This window comes from Pelophylax lessonae (assembly GCF_965119305.1).
Source record: "Pelophylax lessonae genome assembly, chromosome: 2".
NCBI classification, from domain to species: domain Eukaryota; kingdom Metazoa; phylum Chordata; class Amphibia; order Anura; family Ranidae; genus Pelophylax; species Pelophylax lessonae.
The window spans coordinates 355138002-355151700 of record NC_138769.1 but is presented as its reverse complement, the minus strand read 5'-3'; the positions used below and the strand labels follow the sequence as shown (position 1 = coordinate 355151700).

The 13699-nt window shown below is 39.6% G+C and overlaps 1 protein-coding gene across 2 annotated transcripts in view; it reads left to right on the top strand.

The window, feature by feature from the left end:
• CYP4F22 (cytochrome P450 family 4 subfamily F member 22) overlaps nt 1–12073 on the top strand; it is a gene marked incomplete at its 5' end in the record, with an annotated part of 55288 nt that extends 43215 nt beyond the window's left edge. For both annotated transcript variants that reach the window (XM_082247067.1, XM_082247066.1), the window contains 4 exons: nt 6405–6538; nt 8388–8452; nt 8539–8621; nt 11744–12073. In XM_082247067.1, coding sequence (XP_082103193.1) covers nt 6405–6538; nt 8388–8452; nt 8539–8621; nt 11744–11915 — 454 coding nt within the window. In that variant the 3' untranslated portion in view covers nt 11916–12073. The remainder of the gene's footprint in view (nt 1–6404; nt 6539–8387; nt 8453–8538; nt 8622–11743) is intronic.
• Nucleotides 12074–13699: the final 1626 nt, after the last annotated feature.

The window sequence follows — 13699 nt, the reverse complement described above, 5'->3', positions numbered from 1 at the left end:
CTGGGACCCTTGCATATGGATTTGATTTTGTCAGCTGCTGTGCTGCATTCCTTATTTATTGAGAATTTTAGTCATCTCCCTTGTCCCCATACTGATGCTACTGATTTTGGAACTGCACCCAAGTAATTTAGATGTGGTGGTGGCACTTGTTTTTTATTTCAGGCTAAGCATATTTTCTTCAAGTACAAGAAATACCTATTGATCTTGCCAAAATCTTATGCCCTTGTAACTTCCTGTGCATTTAAATGAAATCTCTTTATCTTTATCAGCCCTTTTTGATACCTTCTGTGAACTAGAAAACACTTCCCCCTATGTAATGGACATGAGAAGGGGGGTACTTGTAGTCTAAATCAGGAAAGCAGCCATAACCAGCAGAGCCCTCAGATTCCTCCTGTATTGAATTGTATTGAAACTGTACTGCCTGCCCTCATGTTGTAAAGCTCTGCGCAAACTAGTGATTGACCGATATCATTTTTTTTTAATGCCGATACCGATATTTGGTCATCGGATATCGGTATCGGCCTATATCTACCGATATTTTCGGACATGTAAAAAAACATTTTTTTTTATTTTTTTTTTTCTAAATGTACTCCTCCTCGGGAACACAAAAGCATTCAAAACGCTAAGTTTGGCTGTTTTAAATGTCAGTTTTTTTAGTTTGGCGCCAAGTATCCAGAAGTGATGTCATGACATTACTTCCGGATTTTTTACATGGAGACCCGGGTCTTCTCTTCGGCGGCGGTGGAGGTAGGATGCCCGGGTCTCCCGGTGGGACGGGAGACCCGGGCGATCTGCGGAAGGCGGCTGGAGGGGGGGGGACGTCCCCTCCGGCTCCTTGTAATGACAGCCGAGCGGCTTCTCGGCAGCATCGGTTGTCATTACAAGTCAACCGACCGTCAGCTTTGGACACCGGTACCCGGGTGATGCCTCTAGCTGCAGGCATCACCCCGGTACAAGCACTTACCCTAAATATTGGCAATATGGGTAACCTCAGGAGCTGATCAGGGAAAGTGCATATCGGCCCCCGATATATCGGTGTTGCCGATAATCGGTCGATCCCTAGCGCAAACTGTTGGCGCTATATAAATCCTGTATAATGATAATAATATTAGTAAAAACAGACTATGATTTAGTGTGCTCAGTTTAACTAAATTACACAGGTTTAACCATTTCAAAGTTTGCTCTTATTCTTTTTTGTTATTTTTTGTATTTTGTGGGCCAAAACATGGCAACCCCAAGGCTGTAATTTCCACACCCTGCTCCCACCATATATATGTGCAGACATGCAAACACAGTCCTAGTTTGGGGAGGACAGGATGTCCCTTTGCCATCTTTGTCTTGGACTCCAAAGGACTGGGATTTTTATCTGCCATTTTGTTCCCCCCCCCCCCCTCTTTTTTTTCCTGGCCCAATGTTTATTTTCTAGTAAACTTAGTTACAAGGCCATTTCTGTGTATCATCTGATCCTAGTCACTTCACTGGGTGTATGAAGGGGTTTCAACCAGTGAAACATTGCTTTGCAAAGTCCTATCTAAGTTGTTTGGTAATGTAATCCCTGGGTAGTCAATTCAAGCTTCCAGGCAACCCACGGTTTATTTCAATCAATTTCTTACTTTGTGTATGTTAAAGCAGGCTGTACAGAATCAGAGTTTTTTTATCAGTGATTCATTTACCTTTTTACCTACATATACAGACTGTGGATAAACACTACTGAAGTGTATAGTTCATTTTTTAGACTACCACATTTTGGAGTGGTATCACTAGGACAAGATGATTTAAAAGGTTTTTATAGTGGAAGAGTATTGTAAGAATGTTTGATTGTTATTCTAATTTGCTCAGCAACAGTTTGGTCCCAACTAGAGGAATGGCCAGTGGGAAAAATTATTCTTGGGGCAAACTAAGTTTCAAATGAAACTGTGAATTGCCCATGAATTCCAAAACAACTTGTTGTAGCTTGACTTAAATGCCTGCCTTGCCAGCCTTACACTCTTACTTTTTTTTCACTACCCATCCACTCTATTCAGCCACCAGGAGAGATGATAGACAGCCCTATGTAAGTAGTGAGGATTCTTCTACAGCAGGGATCCTCAAACTACGGCCCTCCAGCTGTTGCGGAACTACACATCCCATGAGACATTGTAAAACTCTGACATTCACAGACATGACTAGGCATGATGGGAATTGTAGTTCCTGAACAACTGGAGGGCCATCGTTTGAAGGTCCCTGTTCTACAGTATTGGTCCAATCCCCAAGTAACCAGTGCTGTTACATAAACTGAGTTCACAGTCTCTTCCTAGGAGTACCGGTGTTCTATCAGATTACTGTTACCCATCAGATAATGTAATGGAAGTGACATTCCAACCAAAAAGTATTTACTGTGCATGCGTGATGCGTTCCACGGCGCTATGCGTTCCATACGCTTCTTGATCTGAGGGGTATTGGTTATCTGATAGAACACCCATGCAGACATCTTACTACACCCAGCTACGTCTTGAATTCTAGAGTAATTTTAGAAATAAAGTGAGTGGAAATAAAAAAAATAAAATACAGTATATTGACATCTGTGATGCTGTTTTGATGTTACATTTTGAAAGAAGCTGGGCGCCAGCAGTGGGAAGGCGGTGGAGGCCATGTTGGTACTCCCCACACAGCTCAGCGCTAACACGTTAAGCTTTTAAAATTAAACATCCAAACAGCATCACAGATGTCAATATACTATATTTATTTATAGACGCTTACATTATTGCTAAAATTACTCTGCGTTTTAAGATGTAGCTGGGTGTAGTAAAATGTCAGCATAGCTGTTCTATGAGATAACCACTGCCCGTCAAATCATTAGGTGGTTGGAACGCATAGCGCATGCGCAGTAAGTATTTTTGGCCGGAACGTCACTTCTGACCAAAAACCCGATCTGACGGGTAGCGGTAATCTGATAGAACACCGGGCTTTTTCCACTCTCTTTCTCTCTCCCCTTCACTTCTTTCCTGAACACCTCCCTCAGTTAGCTTATACCGAGCAGCTTCACACAATAATTAGATAGTTATATAAAGTAACAACCCACTGATTTTGGCAGGATATGAATTGTTCTTAAATACAAATTAAGTGTCTTTTTCCCAGTAACTTCAGGGACATTCCAAGGAATTGTAGACGGTAATTTGTTTACTTTAGGTAATAGCTTAGCCGCAAGGCCCTTAACAATCTTTGCTGAATCTGGATTTCATAAACCACAGATGAAGTACCTAAAGCTGGCCATATTTGCATTTCATTTTGCCTGAACAAGAAGAAATGCAAACAATTCTCCCACCCACACTAAACATAAATTGACAAATTTCCCTCCAGAGCTTTTGACAGTCAGCAGTTGGTAAAATACCCAAGCAGTGGCAGCAGCTAAATGACTACCATCACTGTTCACCTGACAATTTTCTGCATGGCTCTTTCGGTTTTGAGACTGAAGTTTATTGAGCCAGATGGTGCCAGCAGGGGCCAATCACAGATTAAACTTTGATTCAGCAAGAAACCTGAAATTCAGTCCATGTACTGTATGTCCAGCTTAACCATTTGACCTTCAGAAGATGTACCCCCCTTCATGACCAGACCATTTTTTGCGATATAGCACTGCTTTACTTTAACTGACAATTGCGCGGTCGCCCGACACTGTATCCAAATAATATGTATGTCTTTTTTTTCACAATAAGATCTTTCTTTTGGTGGTATTTAAACACCTCAATTTTGCTCAAAAAAATATCCAATAAAAAAATAGAAAAAAATCTAATTTCTTCATAGATTTAGGTCAATATGTATTCTGCTACATATTTTGGGTTAAAAAAAAAAAATTTGAATAAGCGTATATTGATTGGTTCGTCCAAAAGTTATAGCATCTACAAACTATGGGATATTTTTATTTATTTATCTTTTTTTACTAGTAATAGCAGCGATCAGCGACATATAGCGGGACTGCGATGTTGCGGCAGACATTCTGATACTAACTGACACTTTTTGGGAATCAGTGGCACTATTACAGTGATCAGTGCTAAAAATATGCACTGTCATTGCAAAGGGTTCTGTGTGCCTAACCAGTGCTTATGTGTGCTGTGTTAGGTGCTTTTACAAGGGGAAGAGATGGAAATTATTCCCTGCAGAGACACAAATTCCATCCCTCCCGCCTGTCAGAATGGCGATCTGCCTTGTATACATAGGCAGATCACAGTTCTGTCTCTCTCCCCGCTGATCAGCTTCCACTGTGTATAATGACAGTGAAAACTAAACGCTCCTATAAGGTGGCCCGGAATCGGTTAACCAATTACCGCATATCAACGTACCGGTACGTCGGGTAACTTTGCGGGGTTTTACCGGGATGATGCCTCTAGCTAGAGGCATCATCCCGGTACCATGGTTTAAAGCCGACGGTCGGCTTTCCGTCGGTAACGACCGATGCAGCTCGGGAGCCGCTCGATCGTTACCCGGGTGAGCGGGAGGGGACGCCCCCCCCCTCCCGCCGCCTTCCGTGGCTTTGCTCGGGGCTCCCGTCCCACTGGAAGCCCCGAGCACCCAGCCGGCACGGATGGAGTCCCGATGAATGCCGGAAACGGCATCGATCGGGTCTCGATGACGTAACCCGGAGGCGGCGTCCATGATGTCACTTCCGGGTTACTGTGCTGCAAAAGGCGGCAGATTTGAAAAACGGCTGTATGCAAAAATGCCGTTTTCGGCGTTTTGCATACAGGGAAGTGTAGTGGAGGGGTCTAGGGTCTTTTAGACCCTCGATCCCTCCATAAAGTGTACCTGTCACTATATATTGGTGTCACAAGGGATGTGTACATTGCTTGTGACAGTAATAAAAGTGATCAGATTTTTTTTTTTTTTTAAAAACCTGTAATAAAGTTAAAAAAAAAGAAAAAATAAATAGGAAAAAAAAATTTAGCCGTCACCGTTAGCTCGTGCACAATAAAAAAAGTATACGCAAGTCGAGCCGCGAATGAAATCGCTGTTCAAACCACACATGTGAGGTATCGCCGCGATCACCGGAGCGTGGGCAATAATTTAAAAAAAGAGCTACACTCTAACTCTAAACTGGTAACCTTTAAATAAATTTAAAGCGTTGCAGATTGAGATCTCTACTGACCGTAGTTTGTCGCCATCCCACGGGGGGGCGCAATTTTAAACCGTAACATGTTGGGTATCTATTTACTCTGCGTGACATCATCTTTCACAATATACAAAAAATGGGCTAACTTTACTGTTTAGTATTTTTTAAATGCAGTGAAATGTGATTTTTCAAATTTTTTCCAAAAAAATGGCGTTTTAAAGACCGCTGCGCAAATACCGCGTGACAAAAAATTTAGCAATGACCGACATTTTATTTTCCAGAGTCTTTGCTAAAAAAATATATATAATGTTTGGGGGTTCTAAGTAGTTTTCTAGGAAAAAATACTGGTTTTAACTTATTAGAATCTCCCATTGTGGAGATTCTCTCCAAAGTTAGGAAATCCCTGGTTGTCACCATGGTCACCAGAACTAGTGTCCTCAGATTGAAAGAGTTATTACTATTACTCTATTACTATTCTGGGGACAACTCAAAATTTTGTTTTTTTATTTTACTTTAACTTTTGATGATGACAGTATACAGGACAAACAGAAAAGGTGACTCTCGCCATCAAAAAAGATTTAAACTTTGAAGTAAGTTTACATATAAAAGTGTGCTTTGCTCATCCTGCCCGTCAAATGTAACCTATTGGTCTCAAGTTATAGATTTACCATCTCAGCTTCTTTCTGTGCCGGTGGCGCTCACACCGAAAGTGTGCCTTTTGGGATTGTTGGATGGGGAACAATGGCCTCGACATACTAGGACGTTTATATGTGAGACCCTGTCCTTGGCTCGTAAACAAATTGCAAATAAATGGATGTAACCCTCCCCCCCTTCTGTCTTGCAGTGGCTTCATGCATATAACCAAATACTACCATATATGAAAGTTTTATATGAACATAGGGGATGTCCAAGAAAATATAATAAAGTATGGGATGCTTGGTTCTTCATGAATCTTACCATTACCACTGAACAATAAATGCCTGTTATATAAAGGCTTTGCGTGAATGAATGGTCGCATTCTGTATTAGTACCTTTAAGTGTTAAGTCATTGTGTACCTCTTATATATATACAGATTGAGACTGGACTTGTTTTCTTGGTTTTGCTGTTTTATTGTTTTTCTTTTTTTTTTAACACATTCCAGTTTATAACCTATTTGCACAGAAATACTTACTTCTGTATTTTGCTTACTTTTGCAAAAAAAAAAAGTATTTTTAAAAAAAAAGTGTGCTTTAAAATGTATTATGCTTTCCCACTGTTAACGCTTTAAATATTTATGACATTTTCAATTTAATAGTTTGATTTTTTTTTTTTTAATAGGGATGACCTGTCTCAGCTGCCATTTACCACCATGTGTATCAAGGAAAGCCTTAGACTGCATCCTCCTGTAACAGCAGTGTCCAGAAGATGTACTGAAGACATTGCTCTTCCAGATGGGAAAGTCATTCCCAAAGGTACTCTTTTGTATGTTTTAGGGTTCCCCTACATACCAAATTTGGTGCCTAGACTTGACTTGGGTTTACAGATAAAGGGCTCAGTCTGTAACAGATTTGGCTAAACAATATGAAATGGAAGACTTAGACAGCACTGTTGATCTAGGCTTACGTAAGGTATATGTTAGTAGTTTCTGTCTCTCTAGTAGGGATAATAGACCCATTTTTATTAACAAAGTTTATAGAGCTGCACGTCTAATCGTTAAAAAATCACGATTTTGATTCACCCCCCCCCCCCCTCGATCTCAAAACAGCATGTCCTCGATTCTTACAGAGCTGTTCTCCGCTCACTCACAGCTTTCAAAAGAAAAAAAAAAAAAAGAGCCTCCAGCAAATGTTTATCAACATTGCTAAGGCTGCTAGATAGCTATAAACACAATGCTTTACATTGTATCTTTTTGTTCTTTTAGATCAAGGCTATGTTCACATCTTGGCGTTGCTATTTACAGGTGTTTTTTAGGCTTTTTTATAGTCGTTTTTTCAGGCGTTTTTGTGCAGGCATTTTTAGATTGACAAGTGACCAATGGAAAAAAATAAAAATGCCTATAATTTGCCCAAAGAGAAGCTCATGTACTTTTTTGAGCGTTGGGCGTTTTGTTTAAAACGTAAAAACACTCAGATGTGAACAGGGGCCATTGAAATGAATAGGATTTGTCTTGTTGGGCATTTTTGAGCTGATCCTAGAGCAGAAAAATGCCCTAAAAATGCCCCAAACGCCTACATGTGAACTTAGCCCAAAGGAATGAACTTCCGTCTGTAAGTGAGGGCAGTTTAACCTCTTAAAGACTGAGCCTTTTGCTTAAAATCAGTATTTTTTGCTAGAAAATTACTTAGAACTCCCAAACATTATATATATATATATATATATATATATTTTTTTTTTTTTTTTTAGCAGAGACCCTAGAGAATAAAATGGCGATCATTGCAAACTTTTATGTCACACTGTATTTGCGCTGAAGTCTTTCAAACGCAGTTTTTTGGGGAAAAATACACTTAAACGAATTTAAAAAAACTAAACAGTAGAGTTAGCCCAGTTTTTTTGTATAATGTAAAAGATGATGTTACGCCGAAAATCGTGAGAGAATCATGATCTTTATTTTAAGCCAAAAAATTGTGATTCTCATTTTATCCAGAATTGTGCAGCTCTAAGAAGTTATAACCACAATTTTTTTATGCTGCTTTTATTATGTATACAAAACCTTCACGGCTACTGTGTAAGAGCCTGTATACACAGCCATTTATTTGCTTTTCTTTCCATACAAGTCAATATGAATCCAAAAGCAGCTATTAGAAGGGAGTCATGTACCCCTGAGGGATCTCAGAAGCATTTTAAACTGATCTTCAAATACAATGTGAACATTCTTAAATGTATGCTGCATTTGACCCTCTAGACCAGGGGTCTCCAAACTGCGGCCCGAGGGCCAGATGTTGCCCTTTGTAAGCCTTTATCCAGCCCTTGGGGTACTATTCTTCCCACTAATATCAGACACTATTCATCCCACTTAAACCAACAGTAGGGCACTATTTCTTCCTCTGATAGCAAAGATGGGATACTATACCTCCTACTAATAGGGGCACTACTCCTCCTCCTGTTGATCACCAATCCTGAGGCCATATAAATTCTCACTGATGCCAAGCCTGGGACATTTTCTGCCCCTGATGGCCACAATCCAGCCCTCCTAAAGTGTGAAGGACAATAAGCTGGCCCTTTGTTTGAAAAGTTTAGAGACCCCTGCTCTAGACCTTTACAGTAGGTATTGAGAATTCCATTTCAAACTAAAATGTGAAATTGTTTTCTTTGTTTTCTTAGGAAACACCTGTCTCATAAGTATATATGGAACCCATCACAATCCTGTTGTATGGCCAAATCCTGAGGTACAAATCTTATAATGTCCACAAGCTAATATAGCAGATAAAAAAAACCTGCGCAAAATATTAGTGCTGTCCTTTGTTTTCCTTAGGTCTATGATCCACATCGTTTTGATCCAGAACAAGCACAGGAGAGGTCCCCACATGCTTTTGTACCCTTCTCTGCTGGACCCAGGTAAAGATGAGCTAGATTTGTGATTGTAACCACCATTCAGTTTGCGATTTGCAGAAAAAATTGTAAATGTAATAACTTTTTACTTGTAATGTGTGTTCGGGGCCAGGGAGACTTTATATTTTTTTGTTGTTGTCCAATATACATTATGATATACTGTATAATGTCACTGATGTTGTAAGGTTTTAAACCAACAAGAGGCAACTGACACCATTTCAAAATGCCCTGTAAATTGCAGTCCAAATTGAGGCTGCATTGGTCCATAAATCTGCAAGTTAGCAGTACCACTAGAATATATTTTATGTTTGTCATATGCTGTTATTATTTTTAAACTATTTTCCTTGACAGGTAACCTGTCATAGGAGAAGTAAATAGGCTGCCATTAGCGACCTCCTTCTGAAAATACAATTTGCCTGCCTGTTTTATTGCCCTTGTGGTGTTTTTACTTCTTAACCGCCTCATGCCGACCGTACGCAAATATGCGGCCCAACTGGATTGGGCTTTTTTTCGTGGGGTCGCATATTCGCGTATCTCCCTTGGTGCTGAGAGCGCGCCACACAGTGCACTCCCAGCACAGAAACCGGGGTCTCAGCGGGAGACCCGGGCCCCATACTAATGATCGGGTTCCAGAACACTTGATTCTGGGTCACCTGATCGCTGTAATAGCCTCTGATTGAGTGATCAGTCACTGTGAAGCCCACTCCTGTGTTTTCTTTCTCTGTGAATTGAGGGGAGATTCAGAGAAAACAAAAAAAAGTGTGTGTAAAAAAAATTAATAACTAAATAATAAAATAAAATACAAGGTCAGTTCCAGGGTTAGTGTTTGGGTCAAGGTCAGTATTTTTTATTTTTTTGGAACAGGATTTTTTTTTTTTAGCATCAGTGTCAGTTAGTGTCAGTGTGTTTTAGGTAAAAAAAAAGAAAAAAAAGCAAAATGTGTATTGTATATACACATATGTGTTATTACTGTAATCGTCAGGAGCAGGAGAATTTAATTTGGGTTGTTCTCTGGTGGAAGGTTATGGCAGTAGCAAGAAAATTACAGCTAAATCTAAAAAAAAAATATTTTTGTTTTACTATTTTGGGGCAGTTTTCCTTTGTTCATTAAAAAAAAAAAAAAAAAAAAACAGGAGATTTTCATTACAATTTAACACCAAATAAAAGCCCAATTTGTCCTGAAAAAATAGGGTATAATTCACCTGGATGCAGAAAGGAGTTGACGATATGTACAATTTTACTAACACACGTCAAAGTTGCAAAATTGTGCTTATGATTTGGATTTGTTTTACCCTCAGGTACTAGGGGGTTAAGTCAATAATGTGACTGGACCAGCTGCATCAAGCTGAAAAGACTTTGTGCTCTACTTTTTATTGACATTCAAGATAACAGCTGCTTGCAATCACAGAGGAATACAGTATAACACATCCACAATGAAATCTTCAATAAAAATACTTGCCGCTAGTTTCTGTCAGTGGGCTCAATACCAAATTGTGCAGGAAAGTCTGCTATAAATAAATTAGAGACTTAGTGGAAATTCAGACTGTAGCATTCACAGAGGTCACTTCATGTTTTGGTAAGTAAATCCAATAGAGATTCCAGTATTCCTCTGTACATTTTTATTAAACTGTATACAGCTGCTGCAGATGCTGGTGATACCTTTATTGGATTGCGTTACCTAAATGTGAATTGACCTCTGAGAATGCTTTAAAGTGTCACTAAACCCACATCATAAAAACCTATCAGTAAATGGTGTATTACATGTTGTTTATACTCACTCGGTCACTATGAGATTCCTTTTCTGTATTCTGCAAAAAACCTGGGTGATCCTGATATTCTTTGTCTCCCCCTTCTGTTCATGTCCCCAGTTCAGCTAGGGATTTTACAGCTGTGGTGGCAACGCTGCACATGCTCAGTTTTGAGTGAGTTTCTCTGCTGCGCATTTCCTCCCTATCACATCTGAGCAGACTATTGAGTCACACGTTGGTGTATACACAGTGGTAAATGACAGCCCGCTCCCTCCCTCCTCCTCCTTCATGCCCACTAACCAGCTAAACACAATCAGGCAGGATATTACAGGTAGATTAATGAAGACTTCACCTCCCTGTTATTCTAAGACATAGGTTGGAGGGGCATGACAAAACCTGTGACTGGCAGAAATCCGCCCACACCATGTTATTGCCAAAAAATAATTAAGTTTTGATTTATATAAAATATATGTTTGTATGACAATTTAAAAAGTGTATTGGTATAAAATATTTATTTTTACTCTGTATTCCAAAGGCTGTTTATTATGAACATGTGACCAGCAGCAGAGGACTAGAAGCTCCTCCTGCTTATGTTTCCCTGCAGAAGGGCTGGGAATGATCTGGAACATGTGACAGCTGTATATTGAGTAGGAAAAAAGGTACTTAGATTTTGTTATTAAAATAATTACAGTTCCATTATCCATATACAGAACTAGAAGGCAAAATGTAAATTAAACAGCGTGTGTTTAGTATCACTTTAAGATTAGAATTTATAGTCATTTTTTAATTATGGTGGAGTACAAAGATTATCCTGTAAACTTTGGTGGTGAATCCACTGACAGAAAAGTGCTGCAAGCTTATGCTAGTTGCATATTTTTACCAGGACAAGGAGTTAAAGTTGAATGTCTAGCAGCCAACAAGAATTTTCAGAAGGTCAACGGTGTTGGTCTACATATTTCTGTTATGGCTGGTTTCCTAAATATATGTAATAAAATATTTAAAATTTGGCCTGGGCTTCAGGGGACGCATGGAACCTTTGAGGACTGGTTAAAGGTGAGTTGTCCCTATAAATTATGGCCATTTTTATTTTTCTTAACTGGCAAGTGATCTTTAAATGTGTCAAGGGGAGTCAGCTTAAATGTTATATAGTAATATTGTTACTATAAATGTATTGAAATTGTTCTAATCATTGACCCTGTTTGTTGTCAGCTACGTCGAATAGGCCACTTAATTACAGTATTTTGGTCAGTATATACTGTAAAATCACAAAGAGAGTTTTCAGTAAAGTATTGTATGTTACTGTGAGAAATGAAACCATTCAGAAACAGACATTTTGCTTATTTTTATGGGGATAATACTTATTGTTTCTTCAACCTATAGGAACTGTATAGGACAAAACTTCGCCATGGCTGAGATGAAAGTAGTGTTGGCTCTCACACTTTTAAATTTCAAAGTGAGCTTGGATCAAACCCAGACAGTGCGTCGAAAGCCTGAACTGATCCTAAGAGCTGAAGGTGGGCTTTGGCTGCAAGTGGAGGAACTCCCGTCTTAAGATTGCCACAAAATTTTCTAAAGCTTCAGGATCTACTCATCTTTCCTATCCATTTTTTATGTTCTAGGACTACTAACGTCCACTGTGCCAATGTATTGTTACCATAAATGTATTTCTTAACATGACCCAATAGAATAATAAACAATTTAAATACATGACCCTATTGAATAATAAACAATTTAATAACATGACCTTATTGAACACAATTTATTATCATAACTCGAAAGAATACAATTTACTGTGATATGGAGACACCCTGAGGCCTTGGATTCTGTCTCTGAGGTTGGGGCACTTGTGATCTGTGTGATGATTGTACTGTGTTTTGCTAATGGATCGCATCAAGCTAAAAATTACATGTAGGCAAACCTAATTAGATTTAACTTTTGATACCATATCTAAATCAATCCTGTCAAGTAGATCAGGTGGAAGCACAGGGGTGAACCACGAGAATCACTTAGGGTGTTAAAAAAATATGTTTTTCCACCACAACAGTCGACTTGGTTGGATCAAAACCGTCACTACTTGTTGCTCATCGCCCAGCCATTTCAAATTTGTCCCACTCTCTCGATGTCCGATTTGATTTTTCTTTTGTCAAATCGGACATTAATCAATCAGTTTTTTTGCACCATGTATGACCACCATAAAGAACACAGCTAATTCCAGCATTATAACATTTTTTCTTTGATTCATTCTACCCTACATTATATAGGAACAAATATGAATCTTAATCTGTGTAAGGTACTTTGCTTTTCAGAGTTTTTAATTAAATGTATTTTACAGTTTTAGAGAACTGTGGCAAAACGAAAGAACCTTGAGTATATTACCAATTACCATGTTTTTCAGAGTACAGTTTGGCCCTTATGTAGAACTATTATGCGTTGAAGGAGAGAATTCGATCATTTGACAACTGACCTTTAGGACCTCGGATTCGTTTCTTTTGTCTGTTCCATGAATTTCATATTACTGTGTACAGGTAATAAAGTAGAGCCCGGTTAAATTCATCCATCTCTATAGAGATGAAAAGCAAAATCCTCCTTGCCAGTAGTGTATGATTCCTCCCAAGGAAATTCATTAACCACTTGCCGACCGCCGCACGACTATCTACGGCGGCGGTCAGCCCCTCACAGGCAAAGTGACGTAAGTCTACGTCGCTCGCCTGTGAGGGTTTAGGGAGCGAGCGCGCGCCGCCGGAGGCGCGCTCCCGCGTGGTCACGGACCCCCCCGCGCGCGTGACCGGCGGACCCGATCGCCACCGGCCACTCTGCGATCGGCGGGGGAGAGGGAGAAAGTCAGGCAGCTTGTGTAAACAAGCTGCCTGTCATTCTCCTCTCTGTATGAGAGCTGATCACATGGATCTACTATGTAGATCCATTGATCACTCTGCATACAGTTGAAGCCACAGCCAATCACAGTTAGAATCACGCCCCTAGGGACACACACAGCCCCTCCCTCTCAAATAAAATTAACCCCTTCACTACCAGTGTATTTTTACAGTAACAGTGCATATATATAGCACTGATTACTGTAGAAATGTCACTGGTAACCCCAAAAGTGTCAAAAATGTCAGTCAAGGGTCCGATCTTTCCGCCGCAATGTCGCAGTACCGCAAAAAAAATCGCAGATCGCCGCCATTACGCGTTAAAAAAAAAAACAACAAAAATGACAAAAATCTTTCCCTTTGTTAGTAAACGCAATAACTTTTGCGCAAACCAATCAAAATACGCTTTTTGCGATTTTTTTTACCAAACATAGGTAGCATAAAACAAATTGGCCGAAAATATTAA